The 22,935-nt window shown below is 49.3% G+C and overlaps 1 protein-coding gene across 1 annotated transcript; it reads left to right on the forward strand.

Moving 5' to 3' along the window:
• The first annotated feature begins 388 nt into the window (after window positions 1-388).
• PALM (paralemmin) lies at window positions 389-21,381 on the forward strand. The gene is made up of 8 exons (XM_056845131.1): window positions 389-482; window positions 5,055-5,135; window positions 6,424-6,554; window positions 11,109-11,205; window positions 13,390-13,411; window positions 15,263-15,313; window positions 19,231-19,362; window positions 20,829-21,381. Exons 1-8 carry the CDS (start codon window positions 435-437, stop codon window positions 21,356-21,358), a joined length of 1,092 nt encoding a protein of 363 aa, XP_056701109.1. The 5' UTR covers window positions 389-434; the 3' UTR covers window positions 21,359-21,381.
• Window positions 21,382-22,935: the final 1,554 nt, after the last annotated feature.

The following is a 22,935-nucleotide window of genomic DNA, read 5'->3' on the forward strand; positions in this document are numbered from 1 at the left end:
ACCCAGCAGGCTTCATGTGGAGGAGCGGGGAATCAAACCGGGTCCTCCAGATTAGAGTCCACCGCTCTTAACCACTACAGAGGGACAGCCAGCAAGCAAGGCATAGAGGCCAAAGCCTTTCCCTAGTGCTGGTTCCTAGCACTGGTATTCCGAGGTTGACTTCTTCTGGACATGGAGGTTCACCCTTTGGTCACCCTGCCTGGTAGCCACTGACGGGCCGCTCCTCCACGACTCTGTCTAATTGGGGCTATCGCTACATTTTCTGGCAGTGAAATAAAAATGTGATTCTGCACCTGGTGTGTTAAACCAGTTGGCATTACTGGAGAGATTAGGAGTGCACAGCTGGCACAGAATTACGTACTTATCGGCGGAGGGGTGTATAGGATTTGTTGGTATTCAGAAGGGTCTGAAACATCTTTTCTTCCCCTTCCAGGATGATCGACACCAGCGCAGTTCAGCAGGAGAGGCTGCAGGCCATCGCGGTGAGTCACTGGCTTTAAGTTTGCCTTCAGTGCCACTTGAGGCCGCCGACAGGCACGGATCCCATTGTACAATAATAGAATCATAGAGTCGGAAGGGACCACCAGGGTCATCTAGTCCAGCCCCCTGCACAATGCAGGACATTCACAACTACCTCCCCCACCCACACACCCTCAGTGACCCCTACTCCATGCCCAGAAGATGGCCAAGATGCCCTCCCTCTCATGAACTGCCTAAGTTCATAGAATCAGCATTGCTGACAGATGGCCATCTAGCCTCTGCTTAAAAACCTCCAGGGAAGGAGAGCTCACCACCTCCCGAGGAAGCCTGTTCCACTGAGGAACTGCTCAAACTGTTAGACGGATAATGTCAAACTGGAAACTGCCTGATACTGAATCACCCCTGGGGGGTTGACCAGGTCCGTCTTGTCTCCTCCAACTGGCAGCTGCTCTCCCGGGTCTAGGGTTGCAGTCCTTCGTGCCACATGTGACTAGGGTTGCCAACCTCCAGGTCCTAGCTAGAGATCTCCTGCTATTACAACTGATCTTCAGCCAATAGAGATCAGTTCACCTGGAGGAAATGGCCACTGGACTCTGTGGCGTTGAAGTCCCTCTCCTCTCCAAACCCCGCCCTCCTCAGGCCCTGCCCCAAAAATTTCCAGGTATTTCCCAACCCGGAGCTGGCAGCCCTATCTGTGAACCAGAGATGCTTCTAGGTCCAGGATTACCTGGAGAAAAGCCCTCTGTCCCTTTAAGAGAGGCAAGTTTGGGGCACATTTTCCACACTTGCGAGTTTGGGGCAAGTGTGGAAAGGGGCAAGTTTTTCATGGCATGAAGGGAAATAACATGCCAGCAAACCTCTATTAAAAGAGACAGGACCTTTTTTTTGGGGGGGGGGGATAACCCTACCTAGGAACTTCTGCCTGCCCTGCCTGTGCTCTATCACTGAGCCACAGCCCCGCCCATAACAAGTAGGGGAGTGCAACCCTTTCATTTTTGAAATTCTTATTTATTTATTACTTTGGGGTAACACTCTAGCCTTGACCGCTCACGTGGAGGAGTGGGGAATCAAACCCGGTCCTCCAGATCAGAGTCCACCGCTCTTAACCACTACACCACACCGAAGGGACTTCGATGGGGCATACTGCCATAGAACACGCCTTCCGCAGCGGCCATTTTTTCCAGGGGAACCGATCGCTGTCACCTGGAGATCAGTTGTCATCCCAGGAGATCTCCAGCCTGCAACCCTGGAAACATCCATCCATTTCCCCCACCCCCTGTGCTACTTTACCCTTGAGTAGAGGCCGGCACCTTGAAGCGTCCCCGCTGGATGGTGCCAGTTTTCCGAGTCTCCTTGGGTGACACGAGGCAGGACAAAGGACGGGATTGTTCGGAGGGAGGAGGGGAGGTTCTGGGGACTCGGATGAGGCCGCCGGGACGGAACAGCCCAGCCAACTTCCAGTCGCCAAGAGGAGTTGGACGAGGCACCAGCCTCTCCCAAGGCCTGGAAAAGGGAAGAGGAGGCGTTTTTCAGGCTGAAAAGCTCTTCCGGAGTGTGTGTGTGTGAGAGAGAGAGAACGTCATCCATTGGGACTAGGGTTGCCAACCTCCAGCCGGTAGAGATCAGTTCCCCCGGAGAAAATGGCTGCTTTGGCAATTGGACTCTATGGCACTGAAGTCCCTCCAGTCGTCAACCCCGCCCTCCTCAGGCTCCACCCCCAAAATCTCCAGGGATTTTCCAACCCGGAGCTGGCGACCCTTATTATCACCCCACCCTTCCTCTGGGGGAGTCTCACAGAAGCAAATATGGATCTTTGCCCACCCAACTGCCCCATTGCGTTGACCTCACTGTGTTAAGAGAGCCAGTGTGGTGTAGTGGTTAAGAGCGGTGGTTTGGAGGAGTGGACTCTGATCTGGAGAACCGGATTTGATTCCCCACTCCTACACACAAAGCCAGCTGGGTGACCTTGGGCTAGTTACAGTTCTCTTAGAGGTCTCTCAGCCCCACCTACCTCACAGGGTGTCTGTTGTGGGGAGGGGAAGGGAAGGTGATTGTAAGCCGGTTTGAGTCTCCCTTAAGTGGTAGAGAAAGTCGGCATATAAAAACCAACTCTTCTTCAACACTGCAGTAGTTAGGCTGAAGGGAGCCACTGGGTGGACTTGGCTTCCCCAGAGAGCTTTGGGCAGGGATTTGAACCCAGGTCTCATTACTCAAATGTTGTCCCCCTAGCTGGCACACAACACCGGCTGGAAACAAATTCCTGACGCCGATTCTTTTTAAGCTTTGTGAACTTCAGGCTGCTCTTCTGCAGTCCTTCGGGAAGGCAAACGCTTTTGCGAGAACCCTTCATTGTTTGCCTTCGGGAGAGAGAGAGATTCGCCCCGGTCCTGGCCAAGCACGCTTCCTGAGCTGCTCCGCGTTTGATGTCCCTTTTGAAAGGAGAGCAATAATTTATTGCAAACAAGAGCCCCCATTGTCCGTCCTCCACTGGCGTCCATCGGAGGGGAACGGGGGCCCATCCGCCCCAACTGAATTAAAATTCCACTGGGAAAAGTGGGGGGTGGGGGGAGAGGAGGGGTCAGCGAAGTGTAAGATCTAACAAGAGTCCGGCCAGCAGAGGGCAGGATGCCTGATGTCTGGGCCCTGGGCTTGCTGGAGGCCTCTCGCCTAGGGTTGCCAACCTCCAGGCGGGACCTGAAGACCTCCCAGAATTGCATCTGGTCTCCAGACTGAGGAGAAGGAGAAGAAGAAGAGCAGGTTTATATACCCCGATTTTCTCTCAGACCACCTTACAATCTCATAGAATCAAAGAGTTGGAAGGGACCACCAGGGTCATCTAGTCCAACCCCCTGCACAATGCAGGAAATTCACAACTACCTCCCCCACACACACCCCAGTGACCCCTACTCCATGCCCAGAAGATGGCCAAGATGCCCTCCCTCTCATCATCTGCCTAAGGTCATAGAATCAGCATCGCCTTCCCTTCCTCTCCCTGCAACAGACCCCTTGTGAGGTAGGTGGGGCTGAGAGAGTTCGGAGAGAACTGTTGACTGGCCCAAGGTCACCCAGCAGGCTTCATGTGGAGGAGTGGGGAATCGAACCCGGTTCTCCAGAGTAAAGTCCGCCACTCTTAACCACTGCGCCACGCAAGGTGGAGGTGTGTGAGTGTATGTGGAGCGGAGGTGTGGAAGAAGCAGGAAGGAAGGACGTTTTCCTGAGAGTAGCAAGAAGAACACACCAAAGGATAGTTCAGAGCAGTAGAGAAAGGAACCCCAGCATCTTGATCCCTCTGTCTCTCTGACTCACTAGCCGTGTCCCCCTCTGGAGTCTGAGACAGCGCAAAGTCCTTCACTTCCAACATTTCTCCTCTCTCTAGGCAGAATTGGTGTAAGCTCTTCCTTTAATTAAATACGCTTGGGGAGAAAAAACAGAATTAGATTTTTTTTTAAAATGACTAAGTTTCCCATATTTGGGTGGCTCTTTCTCCCTTATCCATTCCAAACCAGAAGGAGGGTTGCCAGCTCCGGGTTGGGAAATACCTGGAGGTTTTGAGGATGGAGCCTGAGGAGGGCGGAATTTGGGGAGAGGAAGGAGGTATAATGCTATGGAGTCCACCTTCCAGAGCGGTCATTTTCTCCAGGTGATATTATCTCTGTCACCCGGAGATCTCCAGCCACCACCTGGAGATTATAAGCAAGATGTGCACTGAGATAATGCTGTGGAAAAATCCTATGTAGGAAATTTACTTTCAGTACACAGTGTTCACAAGTGATTGAATGTTGTTTTTCATCTAAACGTCTACCATATGGACTCAGATACATGGACTATTCATGCAATGTTTAGTTCCATTTGTGCATTTGAGTATTACTATCCACTGTGATGGTTTAATTTATGTTGTAATGTTAAGGGCATAATAGAATATTGCAATAACACCCTTAGTGTCATTAATTTTATTAGTGGCTGTGTCCTGAAAGTAAATTTCCTGCACAGGATTTTTCCACACCACCTGGAGATTGGCAACCCTAACTGGAAGTCCCCAGGGCAGCTCTGTATTCATACAATCATAGAGTTGGAAGGGACCACCAGGGTCATCTAGTCCAACCCCCTGCACAATGCAGGAAATTCACAACTACCTCCCCCACACACACCCTAGTGACCCCTACTCCATGCCCAGAAGAAGGCCAACATGCCCTCCCTCTCATCATCTGCTTAAGGTTATAGAAGCAGCATTGCTGACAGATAGCCATCTAACCTCTTTTTAAAAACCTCCAGGGAAGGAGCGCTTAACACCTCCCGAGGAAGCCTGTTCCACTGAGGAACCGCTCTAACTGATAGAAAGTTCTTCCTCGTGTCTAGACAGAAACTCTTTTGATTTAATTTCAACCCGTTGGTTCTGGTCCGACCTTTTGGGGCAACAGAAAACAACTCGGCACCTTCCTCTATATGACAGCCCTTCAAGTGCTTGAAGGTGGTTATCATATCCCCTGATACTTCGGGGGGGGGGCTTCCATTGTACTGACTTGTTTTCGTTTTCCTGTACTTTTCTCACCCCCCCCTTTTCTCCACGGTTTTAGGAAAAGAGGAAGCGCCAAACCGAGATGGAAAACAAACGACGGCAGTTGGAAGATGATAGGCGCCAACTGCAGCACCTAAAGGTAAGCAGACGAACGAGTCCCTCTGCCAGGGGGAATGTGTGATGTTCCCTACCCCAAGGGATGGTGGGGGTAGCCCTCGGACAGCAGAAGAAGGGCAGAAAGAGGGGGAAGGAAGGAGAAAAATCCCCAAAGGTCTATTCTAGAACAAAGCTGCTTAAACTGTGGGTCGCAACCCCATATGGAGTCATGTGACTGAATGTAGGGGGTCTTGAAAAATTTGGCAATAGTATGCAAATTTGTTTCCTATATGTATACTAAAGAACTGTTTTAAAATAAATTTATTTATGTTTTATTAACCGTTAAGTGTTTGATTTGTACACCTATTTTATATACCTATGTACCCGGGGTCGCGTAAAAATTTCTTGGGCGAAAAGGGGTTGTGAGTGGAAAAAGTTTAAGAAGCCCTGCTCTGGAAAACAGAAGGGATCGGGTGGAGTTGTTAGTAACGTCTTCTCACTTTGAAGAAAACCCCGGACGTGACACGGAATGAGGCGTCAGCAGCGCAAGCTGTTCACGGTATATTTTTAGGATCTGCTTTTTTTGAAAACGAGCAGTTGTAAGCAACGCTGATAGAGTGGAGCCTGTCTCCTCCTTTCCAAAAGGATCACAGAGCGGGGTGGCTTCATGCTTGCAGGGAACCTAAGGGTTGAGTTGGAAACTAAAAGCTCTTATAGGCCATTTTTGCATGGTAATTAGCAGTGTGTTCCAGGCTGAATTGCCCCGCATATTTTTTAAAATTTTGCACTCTGAACCATCATTCTGGAAGTGACTGCGAAGCCGGTGCATACCTGCTTCGCATTAGTAAAGAGCTGATTTAACGTGACCTTTGGTGTTTGCTGCGAAGAATCCCCCTCAAGGAACCATGCAAAACAACAGAGGCGCGTTAGCTATGCACATGCAAACAGGAACAAAGGAGCAGGCGAGTGGGAGGGTGGAATTTCTCCTTTTGTGTCGGGACCATGAATAGGCAATTTTAAAGTTGCATTTTAAAAAAGCCAAGAGGGGTCAGTCCCAATTTCATGATCCATTTTAGGCCTGCTGGTATCAGTTAGCATCGGAAGAGCATGACAACGTTGCGTTTTAGTCCATCATAGCTATTCGGGGTGGGGGGTGGCTCCACAATGAACACAGCTTGTAGGGGGGATGACAGGAACTGGAGCTCTTGTGCCCCGGGGTCCCTCAACACCTGCAGCCCAGACTAGATCAAGAGCTGTCTTGTATGGCAGGAAGCAATTGGATTCTCCCCCCGCACACACACACACACATTTTGGGTTTCTCTCCCTCCCAGTCGAAAACTCTGCGGGAAAGATGGCTGCTGGAAGGAGCTCCTTCGTCCACAACCGAGGGAGGAGATGCCATGAAGAGGCAGATGGAGCAGGACGACATGAAGGCCAAGGAGCTGGAAGACAGCATCCAGAAGTAAGCGGCAAAATGGCTCTTCCCCGGGGGTGCGGGTGGCCTTGGGTGAGCCTCACCGGTCACTTGTCTGCCTGTCAGTGGTCATTTATGCATGGGCACTTGGGCACACGTTCGGCCCTGGTCTGACTCGGTTGTTCCTTGGAGCTCTGCACGAGTTCTCCGTCCATTCAAAATGACTTCACTGCCAGCCCTCGCAATGTCCGGGTCTTCTCATCCCTCTGTTAATCTGACTTTTCCCTTTAACCTGAGCTCAGCCTGGCTGAAATCTCCGTGCAGATGGCAAAACCGGGCCACAAAAAGATTGGCTTCTCTCACAGCCAGTCACAAAGCAGCGTGTAAAGAGGTGGGGATTCAAATACTTCCTGCTGCCTCGGAGCTCTTTCTGAGCAAAAGAAAGGCGTTTTAAAACTGAGGTTTGGATTTCTCCCCCCACCCTTCTTTCAGATTGCTCCATTTTTTGTTTATTGTTCTTAACATGCTTTTTTTATGTGGCAGTTGGGTTTGGGGGGGGAATCTTCTCTCACAGTGAGCAATGCAATTACAAAGCAGCATTTCAAGGGGTGGGGACTTGATCTGAGCTTGGAGGCTGCTGGTGCAGAGACTCCCAACAGGAAAGTGTGGGTCCAGCGAGCAACGAACCTCAGGCAAAACTCCCAGGCTTAAATGACTAGTTAGGGTTATAGTGTAGTTAACAAATAGTATGAAAAGAACACTTCTATGCTAAATTAGGGAATTGGGAATTTTCAGTCTGGAGGAGAGGAGGGTTACGGGGGGTCATGATTGCTCTCTTTAAGTATTTGAAGGGCTGTCACTTAGAGGAGGGCAGGAGCTGTTCCTATTGGCAGCAGAGGACAGGACTCACAATAATGGGCTTAAATTGTGGGTGGAAAGGTTCCGGCTGGATATTAGGGGGGAAAAAATTACAGTATGAGTTTTTCAACAGTGGAATCAGCTACCTGGGGAGGTGGTGAGCTCCCCCTCAGTGGCAGTCTTTAAGCAGAGGCTGGACAACCATTTGTCAGGGATGCTCTAGGCTGATCCTGCATGAAGCAGGGGGTTGGACTAGATGGCCAGTATGGCCCCTTCCAACTCTGTGATTCTATGCTTCCATGTTCTGTGCTTCTATTGCATCCCTCTTCCTGACCTCAGCGTGCCTTCTCCTTCAGCTCTGTCCAAATCTCTCCCCTGAGTTCCATAACCAGCAGTAAGCCAGCCAAAGAGAGATCTTGGCTCCTCTGAGTGCTGGGCTGGACCTTAATTCGGAACAACAATGCGACTGACCCTCCATCCTCCCCCCCCCCCCCGCCTTTTGCACGTTCCTTTGCACTAAGATCCATCACAGACTGTTCTTGGCAACTCCTGGGTTGCTCAGAAACGGCAGCCAGAGAGAGCCCTGCCCCTCCGCCCTGTGGAAGCCGGTGGAAATTCTCTCTTGCATCTCTGTGCACAAAAGCTGCCCAGATGTTTCCCTGAGCACGGTTGAAAGGAGGAGGAGGAGGGGTTGGTTTTTATACGCCGATGTTCTCTACCTTTAAGAAGTCTCAAACTGGCTTACAATTGCCTTCCCTTCCTTTCCCTACAACAGATACCTTGTGAGGCAGCTGGGGATGAGAGCTCTGAGAGAACCTTGACTCAAGGTCACCCAGCTGGCTTCATATGGAAGAGTGGGGAAACCAACCCGGTTCACCAGATTAGAGTCCGCCGCTCATGTGGAGGAGTGGGGAATAAAACCCGGTTCACCAAATTAAAGTCCGCTGCTCATGTGGAGGAGTGGGGGATCGAACCCGGTTTTCCAGATCAGAGTCCACCACTCACGTGGAGGAGTGGGGAATAAAACCTGGTTCACCAAATTAAAGTCCGCTGCTCATGAGGAGGAGTGGGGAATCAAACCCAGTTCTCCAGATTAGAATCCAACGCTCACGTAGAGGAATGGGGAATCAAACCCGGTTCTCCAGATCAGAGTCCAATGCTCATGTGGAGGAGTGGGGAAACCAACCCGGTTCACCAGACTAGTCTACTGCTCATGTGGAGGAGTGGGGAATAAAACCCAGTTCTCCAGTTTAGAGTCCCCCATTCTTAACCACTACACCAAGCTGGCTCACAACAGGAGGGCAGGCGGTTGAGGTTAAAAAAAGCAGCATTTTCGCACTCAATGTTCGCAGGTATTCTACACTTGCTAGCAATTTTTGACCCGAAACAGATATTTGCCAGAATTCTCCCATTAATAACACTGTGGCTAAGATGATCAATCTTGAAGATATCCCAGTGAGGCCCTGCTTCGTTTGCCCTCTCACAAGTAGAGAAACCCACAAGAATCAGGGACTTTTTGGTGGAGCTGTGTGCCTAATTTGTTGGGCTCCTTCATTCATCTTCTTTTAAAGATCTGCTGGAAGAGTCAATTTTTGACGAGGTGTAGAAAATTAGGGCCTTGGATTATTATTTTTAAAACTTTTTGCCTGTTGATTAGGCAGTTGCTTGCTTGGTATTTGAAACTGATGGTTTTATCCTGGGTTTTCATTGATGTAAACAACTTGACAAGGAGAAGAAGAAAAAGGAGGAGGGTTGGTTTTTATATGCTGACTCGCTACCACTTTAGGAAGAATCAAACCAGTTTACAATCTTCCCTCCCCCTCCCCACAACAGACACCCTGTGAGGTAGGTGGGGCTGAGAGAGCTGTGACTAGCCCAAGGTCACCCAGCTGTCTTCATGTGTTGGAGTGGGGAAACCAACCCAGTTCACCAGATTAGCGTCCGCCACTCAGGAGGAGGAGCAGGGAATAAAACCCAGTTCTCCAGATTAGTGTCCACCGCTCCAAACCGCTGCTCTTAACCGCTCTACCATGCTGGCTCTCCTCTCAAGGAGGGAAGATGGTGTGGTATAGCCCGATCTCATCAGATCTTGCAAGCTAAGCAGGGTCAGTACTTGGAAGAGAGACCACCAAGGAAGACTCTGCAGAGGAAGGCAAAGGCAAACCACCTCTGCTCCTCACTTGCCTTGACAGCCCCTTGCTGGTGCCGCTGTAAATTAGCTGCGACTTGACGGCACTTTACACAGAAAACTTGGCGTAAACATTTTGTTGGTCTCTCTGTGTATGCTGCTTTTAATTAACTATATTGTGCATAATTTTTTAAAACTTGGTTTCTCACCAGGTAGCAAAAAAAAAAAAAAAAAAGGAAAAAAGAGGCTTTGTGAACAGCTTTGCAAAATCTTTTATTGGCATATATTTATTTAAATAAATGCAAGAAAGAATAAAGAATCCCAGTGGTCGTTTGGTAGCAGCCAAAAGTATTGCAGAGAACTTTCCTATAGAAACAGTTAAGGTCGCTGAAGGCACACCTGAAAACATGAAGCTGCCTTATACTGAATCAGAACTTTGGTCCATCAAAGTTAGTATTGTCTACTCAGACTGGCAGCAGCTCTCCAGGGTCTCAGGCAGAGGTCTTTCACATTACCTACCTGCCTAGTCCCTTTAACTGGAGATGCCGGGGATTGAACCTGGGACCTTCTGCATGCCAAGCAGATGCTCTACCACTGGGCTGCAGTAAAGCATTCGTAAGACATGGCAAGCAAATATCAGTTCTGTACCCTTTTAGGGTGGCAGCAGGCCGGGCAAGCACGATCTCGTCAGATCTTGGAAGCTGAACAGGGTCAGCCCTGGTTAGGACTTGGATGGGAGACCACCAGGGTAGACAGGGGTTGCTATGCAGAGTCAGGCAATAGCAAACCACCTCTGAATGTCTCTTGCCTTAAAAACCCCATGAAGGTCGCCATAAGTCAGCTGTGACTTGATGGCACTTATTATTATACCCCTTCAGGGCATCCCTCAAAGGATTCTGGGAATGGTAGTTCCCTTTTGGCAAGAATTCTGTCTCAGTTGCCTTTTAGGCCAACACACCTATATACCAAGCCACAAGTCCCACTGGGAGAAGAAGAGCTGGTTTTCATATGCCGACTTTCTCTACCTTTTTAAAGGAGAATAAAACCAGTTTACAATCTCCTTCCCTTCATCTCCCCACAACAGACACCTTGGTGAGGTAGGTGAGGCTGGGAGAGTTTGAAGAGAGCGGTGACTAGCCCAAGGTCACCTAGCTGGCTTCTGGTGTAGGAGTGGGGAAACCAAACCGGTTCTCCAGATCAGAGTCCACCGCTCTTAACCGCTACACCACGCTGGCTCATGAAGCAACGGCAGTTTAAGCCTGTAGCACGTATGCACCTGCTGTGTTTTGTTCAGTGGAGAGGTGGAGGCCTACCAGTGGGTGTGAGTCCCAGATGACTTTAAAATGCACTGTGGCTCAGTGGTAGAGCATCCGCTTGGCTTGCAGAAGGTCCCAGGTTCAATCCCCGGCATCTCCAGTTAAAGAGCTCAGGCAAGTAGGTGATGTGAAAGACCTTTCTCTGCCTGAGACCCTGGAGAGCCGCTGCCGGTCTGAGTGGACAATACTGACTTTGATGGACCGAGGGTCTGGTTCAGTATAAGGCAGCTTCATGTGTTTACGTGTTCCCGTTTTCCCCAGTCAGGAACTTTTCAGCAGCCAAATCTCCTCTCGTTCCAGGCTGGAGAAGGAGTTGGAGCTATTTGAAAACGGAGTCTCGGCATCTTCAACCAAAGAGACCTTGGCAGAGGAAGAGAGACCCACCCGCTCACCAAAGGTCAGGAGCAGCCCTATACTTTGGATCAGGACATTTGTACACCCTACCTCCCTCCAGATAGGCTGGCTTATATTTATTTCATTTATACCCCACCTTTTGCCCCAGGGGAGACCCTTAAGTAGCTCGTATTGTTCTCCTCTCTTCCATTTTATCCTCACAACCACCCTGTGAGGTAGGTTAGTCGAAGACTGTGTGACTGGTCCAAGGTTACCCAGCATGTTTCCCTGGCCGTGTGGGGATTCGAACCCGGGTCTCCCAGGTCCTAGTCCGAGACTCTTACCACTATACCACCCTGGCTTACATGTTCCTCTCTTCCCCTGTTCTGTCCTCACAGCAACCCTGTGAGGTAGGTTTGGCTCAGAGAGAGAGTGACTGGCCCAATGTCTCCTAGAGAGCCTCAAGGCTGAGTGGAGATTTGAACCCAGGTCTCCCAGGTCCTAGTCCAACACTCTTACCACTATATCACACTGGCTTACATGGTCCTCTCTTCCTCTGTTCTGTCCTCACAGCAATCCTGTGAGGTAGGCGTGGCTGAGAGAGAGATTGACTGGCCCAGTGTCTCCCAGAGAGCCTCAAGGCTGATTGGGGATTTGAACCCGGGTCTCCATGATCCAAGTCTGACACTCTAACCACACTGGCTCTCAATTCATCAATGCCATCCTAAGTTTTCACCCGGGTGGCATTTTTCAGCCCTCATTTAGTGTACGCACGAATTTAAAAGAGGGGAGCTCTGAAGCCACATCCCACAGGTACTTCGCGTCATGAATTGGTGCCGTGAAAAATACCTTGTAACGCTAGAATCCGTGAGCACCCAGCGGACATGATCGGCACCGTGTTCAGGACGCGTTTCTTCTCCGAGACGTGATTAACATGTGGAGTGTGCTGCCATGCAGCGTCGTCATGACGACTGGCTTCGATGCTTTTAAAAGTGGATCGGGAAAGGTCACGGAGAATGGCGCGATCAATGGCTATTATCCATCACTGCTAACGGGGACCTTCGTGTTCAGAGGCGATGCCCCTCAGTTGCCGGGGAGCGGCTTCGACCTAGGCCTTCTGTGGGATGTCTGGGTTGGCCACCGTGGGAAACAGTGTGCCGGGCTAGACAACTTGAGCGGGGCTCCTTTGATGCTCGTAGGTCCTAATGACGTGGTGGGGATGCGCAGCCCTTTTCTCCTCCTCTTGAAACTTTGGCAGCAGAGGAGGGAAGACGCCAACGGATCCCACTCGTGGTAGCTTCAGGAATGGCAAAAGGGGAGCAGCGTACTGCGTAGTTTGTTTATGGGGCTCTCTGCCCCATGAAAACTTTTAGCGGGGATGCCTTTTAGGAGGAAAAAAATTCACCAGGAGAAATTCTTGGGAGGGTTTCTCTCTCTTTTTGTGTCCACACGAGAGCGCTAGGAGGAGACAACCGTATCTTCCCCACACAGGCCACTCTTTCTCCAAGGAATTCAGGGTGGCCAATGCAGAGATATATGGTTTTCTCCTCATAGCTCTCTCATGCAGACACACACAGGCCATTTTTGCATGGTAATTAGCAGTGCGTTCCAGGCTGAATTGCCCCGCATATTTTTTTAAAATTTTGCATGCTGAACCGCCATTCCAGAAGTGACTGCCAAGCCGGCGCAGACCTGCTTTGCGTTACTAAAGAGCCCATTTAACCCGACCTTTGGTGTTTGCCCAAAGAATCCCCCTCAAGGAACAATGCAAAACAACGGAGGGCCAGTTAGCTATGCATATGTTAATGGATAGGCAAACAGGAACAAAGGAGCAGGCAAGTGGGGGGAGTGGAACTTCTACTTTTGCGTAGGCACCGTGAAAAGGCATTTTTAAAGTCGCATTTTAAAAAAGAGCTTTGAGCGAGCATTAAAATTGACCATGCAAAAATGGCCAAAGAGAAACAAGATTTTATTTATATTGGCTGTAAATCTGGTAAATATAAGCCACTTTATGCTAGTGACCACGAGAAGCCGAGAGCATGTGCAAAGTGCTTCCCTTCCACTGATCTTTCCTTCCACTGGCAGCTTCTTGCGTTTCACGGTGCTGCTGCAGAAGGACTAGTGAGCAACTGTGAGCATGCAGGGAACGGCCTGTGACGTGTAGGGCGCCAGCCGAGCTCAACAGGTGTTAGAAATAATTCCTGCTGGTTTGCCCCGCCATTAACACATCCTTTCTTTCTTTCCGCAGACTCCATTGGGCTCAGCCAAGTGTAAGTCTATTCGCATGATCTCTGGTATTTTTTATTAAATTTTAATTTATAAAACTGCATAAAACACACAAATGACATAAAACATACATTCCTCATACATAATCAATGCTCCATGCCTGCAAAATGGTCCTCATCAAATACCATACACAGCAGTACTAAATCAATCTATGCTATCTAGTACTAATATTTAAGTCTTAACCAACAGGTAAATCTTTAATAAAGCAGAAATATAAACATTTATACTCAAACCTATAACTATGCATTACAAAACTTAATTAATATTATTATAAAGCTTCTTAAACTGTGGGTCGCGGCCCCATATGGGGTCATATAACTGAAAGTGGGGGTCACGAAAAATTTGGCAATAGTATGCAAATTTGCTTCCGTCTTTAATAAATGGTAAAATTATATGTATACCAAATAATTGTTTTAAAATAAATTTCTTTATGATTTATTATCAGTAAATGTTTGATTTGTATACCTATTTTATATACCTATATACCCAGGGTCACGTAAAAAATTCCCTGGCGAAAAGGGGTTGCGAGTGGAAGAAGTTTAAGAAGCCCTGTTGTATTGTATTAATATACTAAAAACCATTTACTAAGCCTCTCTCCCGGTTTATCTAAACTGTAAATAACACTGCTTATTTATTATTATTAAGTCTGGTAATATATACCTATATCTATATGTATCTGCTAGTATAATCAACATAATATAGTATCTAAAATATTTAATTTTTTAACCAGAGAAGAGACTTACTTATTATTATTTTATATCTGTAACAACTTTTCCATGCATGATCTCAGCTGTTTATTTGTTTTTTTTAAATACTCCCTATTCTGAGAGCAGAGAGATGAAGCTGCCTAGGGAGGCCGCAGTATCCTTTGTTCCCTGGGAAATCCACCAGGCCCCCTTGCTGTTCTGGTGGCTGCAGGACCACCTGTGGCCACCCACAAAGGTGGCAGTGGAGAGCGGGCCTCCGGTTCCCTTCTCTGGCCAGCAGCTGCAGGGGATGCATAAAAACGAGGCACAACTCGGGGCGGCACACTTTCCAAGGGAGGTGCGATCCCACTGCTGGCACCAGTTGACAAGAGAGAAGCACGGCGGCCATTGCTTCTGCCGTACAGGGCCTCCCTCCCAAGACTTCACCACACCTAAAAAAGGATATTGCAGAGTTTGAGAAAGTGCAGAAAAGAGCAACCAGAATGATCAGGGGTGCTGGAGCAATGGCCCTGTGAGGAGTTGTCAAAACACTCTGGGCTGTTTAGCTTGGAAAGAAGGCGGTTAAGGGGAGACACGATAGAGGTCTATAAAATTATACAAGGTATGGAGAGAGTGGACACGGAGAAGTTTTTCTCCCTCTGTCATAAGACCAGAATGTGGGAAGGGAGTATTTCTTCACACAATCATATAGTTAAATGGTGGAACTCCCTGCCCCAGGATGTGGTAATGGCTGCCAACTTGGAAGTCTTTCAGAGGGGAGTGGACATGTTCGTGGAGGAAAAGGCTATCCATGGCTACTAGTCAAAATGGATACTAGTCACAATGCATGCCTATTCTCTCCAGGATCAGAGGAGCAGGCCTATTATATGAGGTGCTGTGGAACACAGGCAGGATAATGCTGCTGCAATTGTCTTGTTCGGGGGCTTCCTGGAGGCACCTGGTTGGCCGCTGTGTGGACAGACTGCTGGACTTGATGGGCCTTGGTCTGGATCTAGCAGGGCTTTTCTTATGTTCTCACTGATGCTGGCCCTGCACATGTTTACTTAAGTGTATACACACACACCCCTACCATTTCCAAGGAATAACTCCCTTTCTCTCTTTTCCCCCTCCTCCATGTGGACGGAACAGCCTCAAACAGTCCCATGAAAGGGTTGGAAACAGGTGGCATGATGAAGGCAGGTATGTTGCATCTTGATCCTCAGCTCTCCACCCCTCCCCGCTGGGGGCTTGTTTGAACCCCGTTGCTCCAGTGACAGGGGGGTGAGGCTTTGTGCTTTTCACAGTGGCATGCTGCTTTGCTTGCTGTTGCCACGATCTGGGGCAGCCACCCTCAGCTATAAGAATGGGGGGGGAGCATCGATGCTTGCATTGAACCAACTCACCGTCCGCACTCGGGAAATGCTGTTTTGGCTACCCTGGACTTTGCGTCACTTGCTGCTGGATTACATATACCTTAAACTGATTTCCATACATTGATCCCAATCTGCCAGATGTTAACTTGTGCTGGAAGTCAAACTCCTGGGCTTGAATTTAGAGTAGGACCAGACAGACGTGCCCCCGAACAGATGCTAGAGTATAATTTCCTTCACCACTGAGGAGTTATGCGACATCAGGGATAAAAAGGGAAGGGGTATCCGGGCAGAGTTGACTCCCAGTATTTTGGGGAGGGGCTGTGGCTCTGTGGTAGAGCATCTGCTTGGCTTGCAGAAGGTCCCAGGTTCAATCCCCAGCCTCTCCAGTGAAAGGGACCAGGCAAGTAGGTAATGTGAAAGACCCCTGCCTGAGACCCTGGAGAGCCGCTGCCCGTCAGAGTAGCCAATACTGACTTTGATGGACCAAGGGTCTGATTCAGTATAAGGCAGCTTCATGTGTTCTCTTTCACCTTTTAAAAGAAATCAGCAGTGAACATTGCAGAATTTAATTAGTTTCACATAAATGGATTTTGAATAGGGGTTATTACACCTGCAGAAGCTGAAAGCCTTTTTAAAAGGATTAGAAACGTTCATGGAGGACAGCTCTGTTAGTGGCTGTTGTCCTGATAGGTAGCTGCGCAGAACGTCCATGTTCAAAAGCAGTCTACCATAGAACACCAGGTGCTGGGAGATGTCCTGCCCCTTCCTGCCTTGCTTTGGGAGCCTTCAAGGAGTATCTGACCAGTTTTGAATCGCATCTGATGCAGTTCCTACATTGTTAATCATTTCGTTTCCTGGAGTTTTTTGGGAGGGAAAACTTAGCACAGAATTCTAGACCAGCTGCCTGTAAATCTCTGGCTTTCCCTGCTCCAGCAAAGGAAATGTCTTAAGTGTAAGGACTGTGGCCCTGTGTACAGGGGAGAAAAGAAGATTGGAGAGAAAGGGCTCCTGATTGCATTTTCCCCTTTGCCCGGGAAGCCGTTCAGGGGGTTACCGCACTTGTATTCCCACCGATGTATTAAGAGTTTGAAAACAATATAAAAAATACTGTCCGCACTTTGTTTGGCCCTTTTAGCTGTGAAGACGTCTTCCAACCATTTATAAGCCGTGGTATCCAAAAACCCTTTTAAAGCTATGTTTTTTATAACATTTTCAAACTCTTAATACATCGCCGGGAATACAAAGTACGGAAACCCCCTCAGTTTCACTTTAGAACTGATCAGAACTGTTGTTGCCTTGGTGTAGAGCCGAGCTGTGGTTGCTGCAAGGTCAAAATAAGAATGACCGATGGGAAACAGTCCAGACTGCAAATGGAGAAATATTGGTTGACCGGCGGCTGTTAGCTGTTAACCGCCCCTAAGTTATAAAGTGTTGACTGACCCTTTTTTGCGCCGTGTGGGATGGGCCTCGACACCGGTCGATCTCTTTCCACGTCCCAGGGGCATATGTTACTTATATAATCTCATTTTGGATCTGGCTCCTTTTAATTGATCATGGGGGGGCGGGCGGGGGGGGGGGTGACGGGGCAGGGCATGTGTGTGTGTGTGTGTGTGTGTGTGTGTGTGTGTGTGTGTATTCCAGATCTGTTCAGCGGTTGAGGGGTAGGTGGGAAAGCCAGCGGAGTAAACCGTTACGTTTCAGCCAGGGCTGCAACAGCTAACCAGTTATTCAGCCGATATATTACCAAAACCTTCTCTGGATGTAGCCCACAGGGTTTTTATTTATTTATTTGTTCAGTTTATAACCCGCCCTCCCTGGCCAAGACCAGGCTCAGGGCGGGGAACATCAAACATATCCATATTAACAATAAAAGTAATAATTCTAAAATTAAACAAAACCCAATTAAAAACCCTTGAAAACTCCAGATGGCGCTTAATTTGGCCCATAGTGCCCGGAATAAACAGTAGGTTGCCCTCCCCCCCAATAATGGGAGTAACATAAAACAAGGGGGGGATAGGGGAGCAGAGGATGATACCCGCAGCTGTCCTCAACTGTAGGCCCGGCGGAAAAGCCCTGTCTTGCAGGCCCTGCGGAACTCTTTAAGGTCCCGCAGGGCCCTGATGTCACCAGACAGAGCATTCCACCAGGCCGGGGCCAGGGCCGAGAAGGCCCTGCCTCTCGTTGAGGACAGGATCACAACAAGATAGCATAGGGAATGTGCTTTCAGCCACCCAAAAAGGCTACAGAGATGCTCTGGCTGAGTATGACAATCAAAAAGAGCAAGAGTCACAAAATTTCTGGCAGGGTATGAGCGTTCATCAGCTGCAGCTCCCTTCTTCAGATACAGCTAGAATGCAAGTCCATCTATCTGTAAGTAGAGAAAAGTGAATTTAGACCCGCAATGGCAATGTAAATGCCAAAAGCAAGTAAATGACATTAGCAGGCGTGATTGGGTCAGGTGTGATATGCAGAGGTGTGATATGTAGGTAAAGGTCCCCTGTGCAAGCACCGGGTCATTCCTGACCCCTGGGGTGACGTCACATCCCAACATTTACTAGGCAGACTGTGTTTACGGGGTGGTTTGCCAGTGCCTTCCCCAATCATCTCCCCTTTACCCCCAGCAAGCTGGGTGCTCATTTTACCGACCTCAGAAGGGTAGAAGGCGGAGTCAACCTTGAGCCGGCTACCTGAAACCGACTTCTGTCGGGATTGAACTCAGGTCTTGAGCAGAGCTTGGACTGCAGTACTGCTGGTTACCACTCTGCGCCACGGGGCTCTTATACACTGAGAAGTCAATCTAATAAGACTTACTCAGAGAAAGAGGAGGAGCTTCTTAATACTTGCCCCTTGACAGAAGAACCTCCATGTTCAGGGGCACAGTGCTGCTGCTGGACACGCCACAGGGGAACGCTGCGGTTTTTGTGCCCTGCTTCTGGCCTTCCCGGATGCCTCTGGCTGTCCCCAGTTGGGAACGAGAGGGACTTAGAAATGTCCCAGCAAGGGAAAACCTTATGTGAATTTTTTAATAAATCATGCAGACGAAAACGCTAGTTTTTTGTTATTTCTTGACGTTTAAAAAATGGAAAAGCGCGTCTTTAAGGGACATTTCCACTGAGCACTGTGTCGTCCGTGAGTCCAGCAGGGACAGCTGTCAGCCCAAGTTTCCAGCGCTGGTTTTTTCATGGGGGGCGGGGAGGGACAGCTATTCCCAGAGTTTGCCAGAATCAAGTTTGCAGTGTAGATGTGGTTTTCGTTTCCTTTCACTGCGCCTGCCTGGCTTTCTGCTGATGTGGAAGAAAAAGCCGTCCCGGCAAAGAGCATGTGCGGCCCTTGCGTGCCTTCCTGCAGCTGGTTGCCACAGCCTCGCCTAACAGTGGGCAGGCTTCTTGCATTTTGCAGTGGGGTTGCTTTTTTTTGCCACAGCTGCTCGATCAGAGCTGTTGGCCTGACCCCCCGGGGGTGGCCCTCCCCGCAAAGGATTCTGGGAAGAAGTGGAAAACCCTCCTGAAGACGGCTACCTCCTGCTACTCGCAAGACCCTCTTTGCAGCTGTGCGCACCCTTTCCCCTTTGCGCTGCCGACGTCTTGGCGCTTCCCCTCAGGCGCAACCCCCCCCCCAAATCCTGCTGCATCGCACCTTGTAGCGTCCCCATCCCTCCCGCTCGTGCCGACTGCTTCACTGCTGAGCCCGGGCGGCGTCAGGGTGCTAGGGGACCGGGTGCTCACTCTCCTGTTTGTGTCCCAGCTATGTACTCTGTGGAAATCACTGTGGAAAAGGACAGAGTCACTGGGGAGACCAAGGTCCTGTCCAGCACCACTAGACTCCCCAAGGGCCGCTTGGTACAAGGGGTCAAAGTGTACGAGGACGAGATGAAAGGTACGCGCCCAGGGAGCGCCCGGGGAGTGTGGGCACTCCTGGCTTTTCGCAACCCCTGGGGCCGACCTCACCCATGGGCTTATAGGTCTACATGGTGACTAGTAGGGTCGCCAGGTCCCTCTTCACCACCGGCGGGAGGTTTTTGGGGTGGAGCCTGAGCAGGGCAGGGTTTGGGGAGGGGAGGGGCTTCAAAGGGCTGCTATCATACTGCCCTTGTACAAATCTACGGTGAGACCACGCTTGGAATACTGTGTACGGTTCTGGTCACCACTCCTAAAAAAGGATATTGCAGAGCTCGAGAAGGTGCAGAAAAGAGCAAGCAAAACTGGCCTTTATGAGGAGCGGTTGAAACGCTCAGGGCTGTTTAGCTTGGAGAGAAGGTGGATAAGGGGAGACATGATAGAGGTCTATAAAATTATGCATGGTTTGGAGAGAGTGGACAGGGGGAAGCTTTTCTCCCTCTCTCGTAATACCAGAACGAGAGGTCATCTGCTGAAGCTGGAGGGTGAGAGATATTCAAAACAGATAAAAGGAGGTATTTCTTCACACAACGCAGAGTTAAATGGTGGAACTCCCTGCCCCAGGACGTGGTGATGGCTGCCAACTTGGAAGGCTTTAAGAGAGGAGTGGACATGTTCATGGAGGAGAGGGCTTCCGTGTTGGATGTTGCCCTATTGTTCAAGCTTCAGGGTCCCAAAAACGTAGGCCCGCCACGGATCATTAGTCTCCCCAAGTCCCACCATGGTTTCCAAAATCTCTTCTCCCTTCCTCTGCTGAAATCCAAACGACACTCTTAACTTCCCAAACACGCACCCTCGGCAAAGAGCAGAGAGGTGTGACTCGCGTTCTAGGTACATGATGGGGGAACTACTTGGGATTGGCTTCGTGCGTCGTCAGGGATCGAGCTGTATTACTCAGGCCAGGGGTCCCCAACCTTTTCGAGCCTGTAGGTGCCTTTGGAATGCTGACGCAGGGTGGTGGGCGCAACCACAAAATGGCTGCCACAGGAGGAGGAGCCAACCACAAAATGGCTGCCCCGGGAGGCAGAGCTGCGCACACAGAGGATGCCCAAGTGCTGGGCAGCAGAGGGGTAATTTAAAAATACACCAGGAAAGAGGAGTGAGGGAGAATAACACCAATACTTGATGGCAACTGCCATTGAAACAATATTTTAAATGGAGAAAGTTGGCATATAAAAAACAACTCTTCTTTTTACTCCTGGAGAGCCAGTGTGGTGTAGTGGTTAACAGTGGTGGTTTGGAGCGGTGGTCTCTGATCTGGAGAACTGGGTTTGATTCCCTACTCCTCCACATGAGCAGTGGAGGCTAATCTGGTGAACTGGATTTGTTTCCCCACTCCTACACACGAAACCAGCTGGGTGACCTTGGGCCAATCACAGCTCTCTCAGCCCCACCTACCTCACAGGGTGTCTATGTACCTTCTCTCTCTCTCTCTCTCTCTTGCAGTGGTCCATGCGGTCCATGCCGAGGACGGGGCTGTCGAGAATGGCATCCACCTCCTGAGCTCGTCTGAGGTAGACGAACTCATCCACAAGGCAGACGAGGCCTCCGAGAAGGCCAGCAATCCCCCCAGCCAGAAGGTCACGCCCCGGAAAGAAATCACCGGCGTTCAGGCCAAGCCAATGAAGAGCCCGAAAGGCCCCCAGCCGAGCAAGGAGCAGCCGGTCACCATGATCTTCATGGGCTACCAGAATGTGGAAGACGAAAACGAGACCAAAAAGGTGCTGGGCCTCGAGGGCACGATCAAGGCTGAGCTCGTGGTGATCGAAGATGCGGAGAACAAGGCGGCGGCAGACAGCACGGGGAAGGACCACGCCCCACCCAACGGCAGCGCCGTGGAGTCTGTGACGGCCCTCCCGCAGAAGGAAGAGAACCAGGCCGGCGAGAAGCCGACGGCCAACGACACCGACCCCAAAGAGACAGACAAGGATCTCGACGTCAAAAAACAGCGCTGCAAATGCTGTTCCGTCATGTAAGGGGCCCGCCCTCCATGCCATGGCCCATCCGGACTGCCTTTCCTCCCCTCCACGCCCGTCACTCTCACCGGGATACCTTGACTCCGTCTCCTCGGATACCTTTTAAGTTAGACCAGCTCCGTGGTGTTTTGATTTTACTAAACGAGACAAGCGGTTGTATTATTCTTATTTTCAGGAGGGGTTGCCTTTTGTTTTTTTCTATTTTCAAGTGACCAAGAACTTAATTGTGGCCTCAGTGAAAAGTGACTGCGGCCGCTGGGCTGCCCGTTTCTCTTTGCCCTCGCATCCGTCAAACATCTGTATCCACTCGTTCATAAACATAACAGATGCTGTGTTGTATTTATGAGCTCAAGTCATCCTTGTTAACCCCTCCCTGCAGCCAGAGGCGTCAGGAAAACTTAAACTTCTACAAGGTCAAATTTCGTGGAGACCCACTTAAAAAAAAAAACGATTTAAAAGATGGGTCGACATTCCCTAATCATAGTGATCCGATCCTGCAATGTTATCCGAAGGCTCGTTTGGAAAAGGGAAATAACTGATCATGGAACCCCCTTGGGCTTAGCTTTTTCAATTGGATCTGCTAACCTTCGGCATTCAACGGCCTTTAGGATCTCGCAAGTTCGTCAAGAACTTTTCTAAGGCAAGACTTTCTTACCATTCTGTGAAGTGTTATGATCGGAAATCTATCGTTGTGCACTCCGACGTTTGATTCGAAAATATCAGTCTGCTTCTTGGGCACTGGAGAAACCCATCCAGCATCCTGATTTGGGAAACCAGCTTGGTTTTTTGGTTCTTGTAGGTTATCCGGGCTGTGTAACCGTGGTCTTGGAATTTTCTTTCCTGACGTTTCGCCAGCAACTGTGGCAGGCATCTTCAGAGTAGTAACACTGAAGGACAATGTCTCTCAGTGTCAAGGGTGTAGGAAGAGTAATATATAGTCAGAAAGGGGTTGGGTTTGAGCTGAGTATTGTCCTGCAAAAGTATTGTCCTGTAAGTATCAAGATAATGTGCTAATGAGGGTATGGTATGTTAATATGGAACCATTGTATCCTGAAGTGATCTGTTAATGTGTGTAATCCAAAGCTAATCTGTATGGCTATTGTTGAATGCTGTCTTTGTCTGGAGGTTTTTCAGGGCAGGAAGCCAAGCCTTATTCATTCTTAAACTCTCCTCTTTTCTGTTAAAGTTGTGCTGATGTTTATGAATTTCAATGGCTTCTCTGTGCAATCTGACAAAATAGTTGGTAGAACTGTCCAGTCTTTCAGTGTCTTGGAATAAGACCCTGTGTCCTGTTTGTGTCAGTCCATGTTCAGCCACTGCTGATTTCTCAGGTTGGCCAAGTCTGCAGTATCTTTCATGTTCTTTTATCCTTGTTTGTATGCTGCGTTTTGTGGTCCCGATGTAAACTTCTCCACAGCTGCAAGGTATACGATATACTCCTGCAGAGGTGAGGGGGTCTCTTTTGTCTTTTGCTGATCGTAGCATTTGTTGTATTTTCTTGGTGGGTTTAAACACTGTTTGTAGGTTATGTTTTTTCAAAAGTTTCTCCATCCTATCAGTGACTCCTTTAATAAATG

This window comes from Euleptes europaea, chromosome 2 (genome assembly GCF_029931775.1).
Source record: "Euleptes europaea isolate rEulEur1 chromosome 2, rEulEur1.hap1, whole genome shotgun sequence".
Lineage (NCBI taxonomy): Eukaryota > Metazoa > Chordata > Lepidosauria > Squamata > Sphaerodactylidae > Euleptes > Euleptes europaea.

Coding starts and splice junctions, on each gene's coding strand:
- PALM (XM_056845131.1), top strand. CDS start 435: ATGATCGACACCAGCGCAGTTCAGCAGGAGAGGCTGCAGGCCATCGCG. Junction 6,555..11,108: donor CTGGAAGACAGCATCCAGAA/GTAAGCGGCAAA, acceptor CTCTCGTTCCAG/GCTGGAGAAGGAGTTGGAGC. Junction 13,412..15,262: donor TCCATTGGGCTCAGCCAAGT/GTAAGTCTATTC, acceptor TGGACGGAACAG/CCTCAAACAGTCCCATGAAA.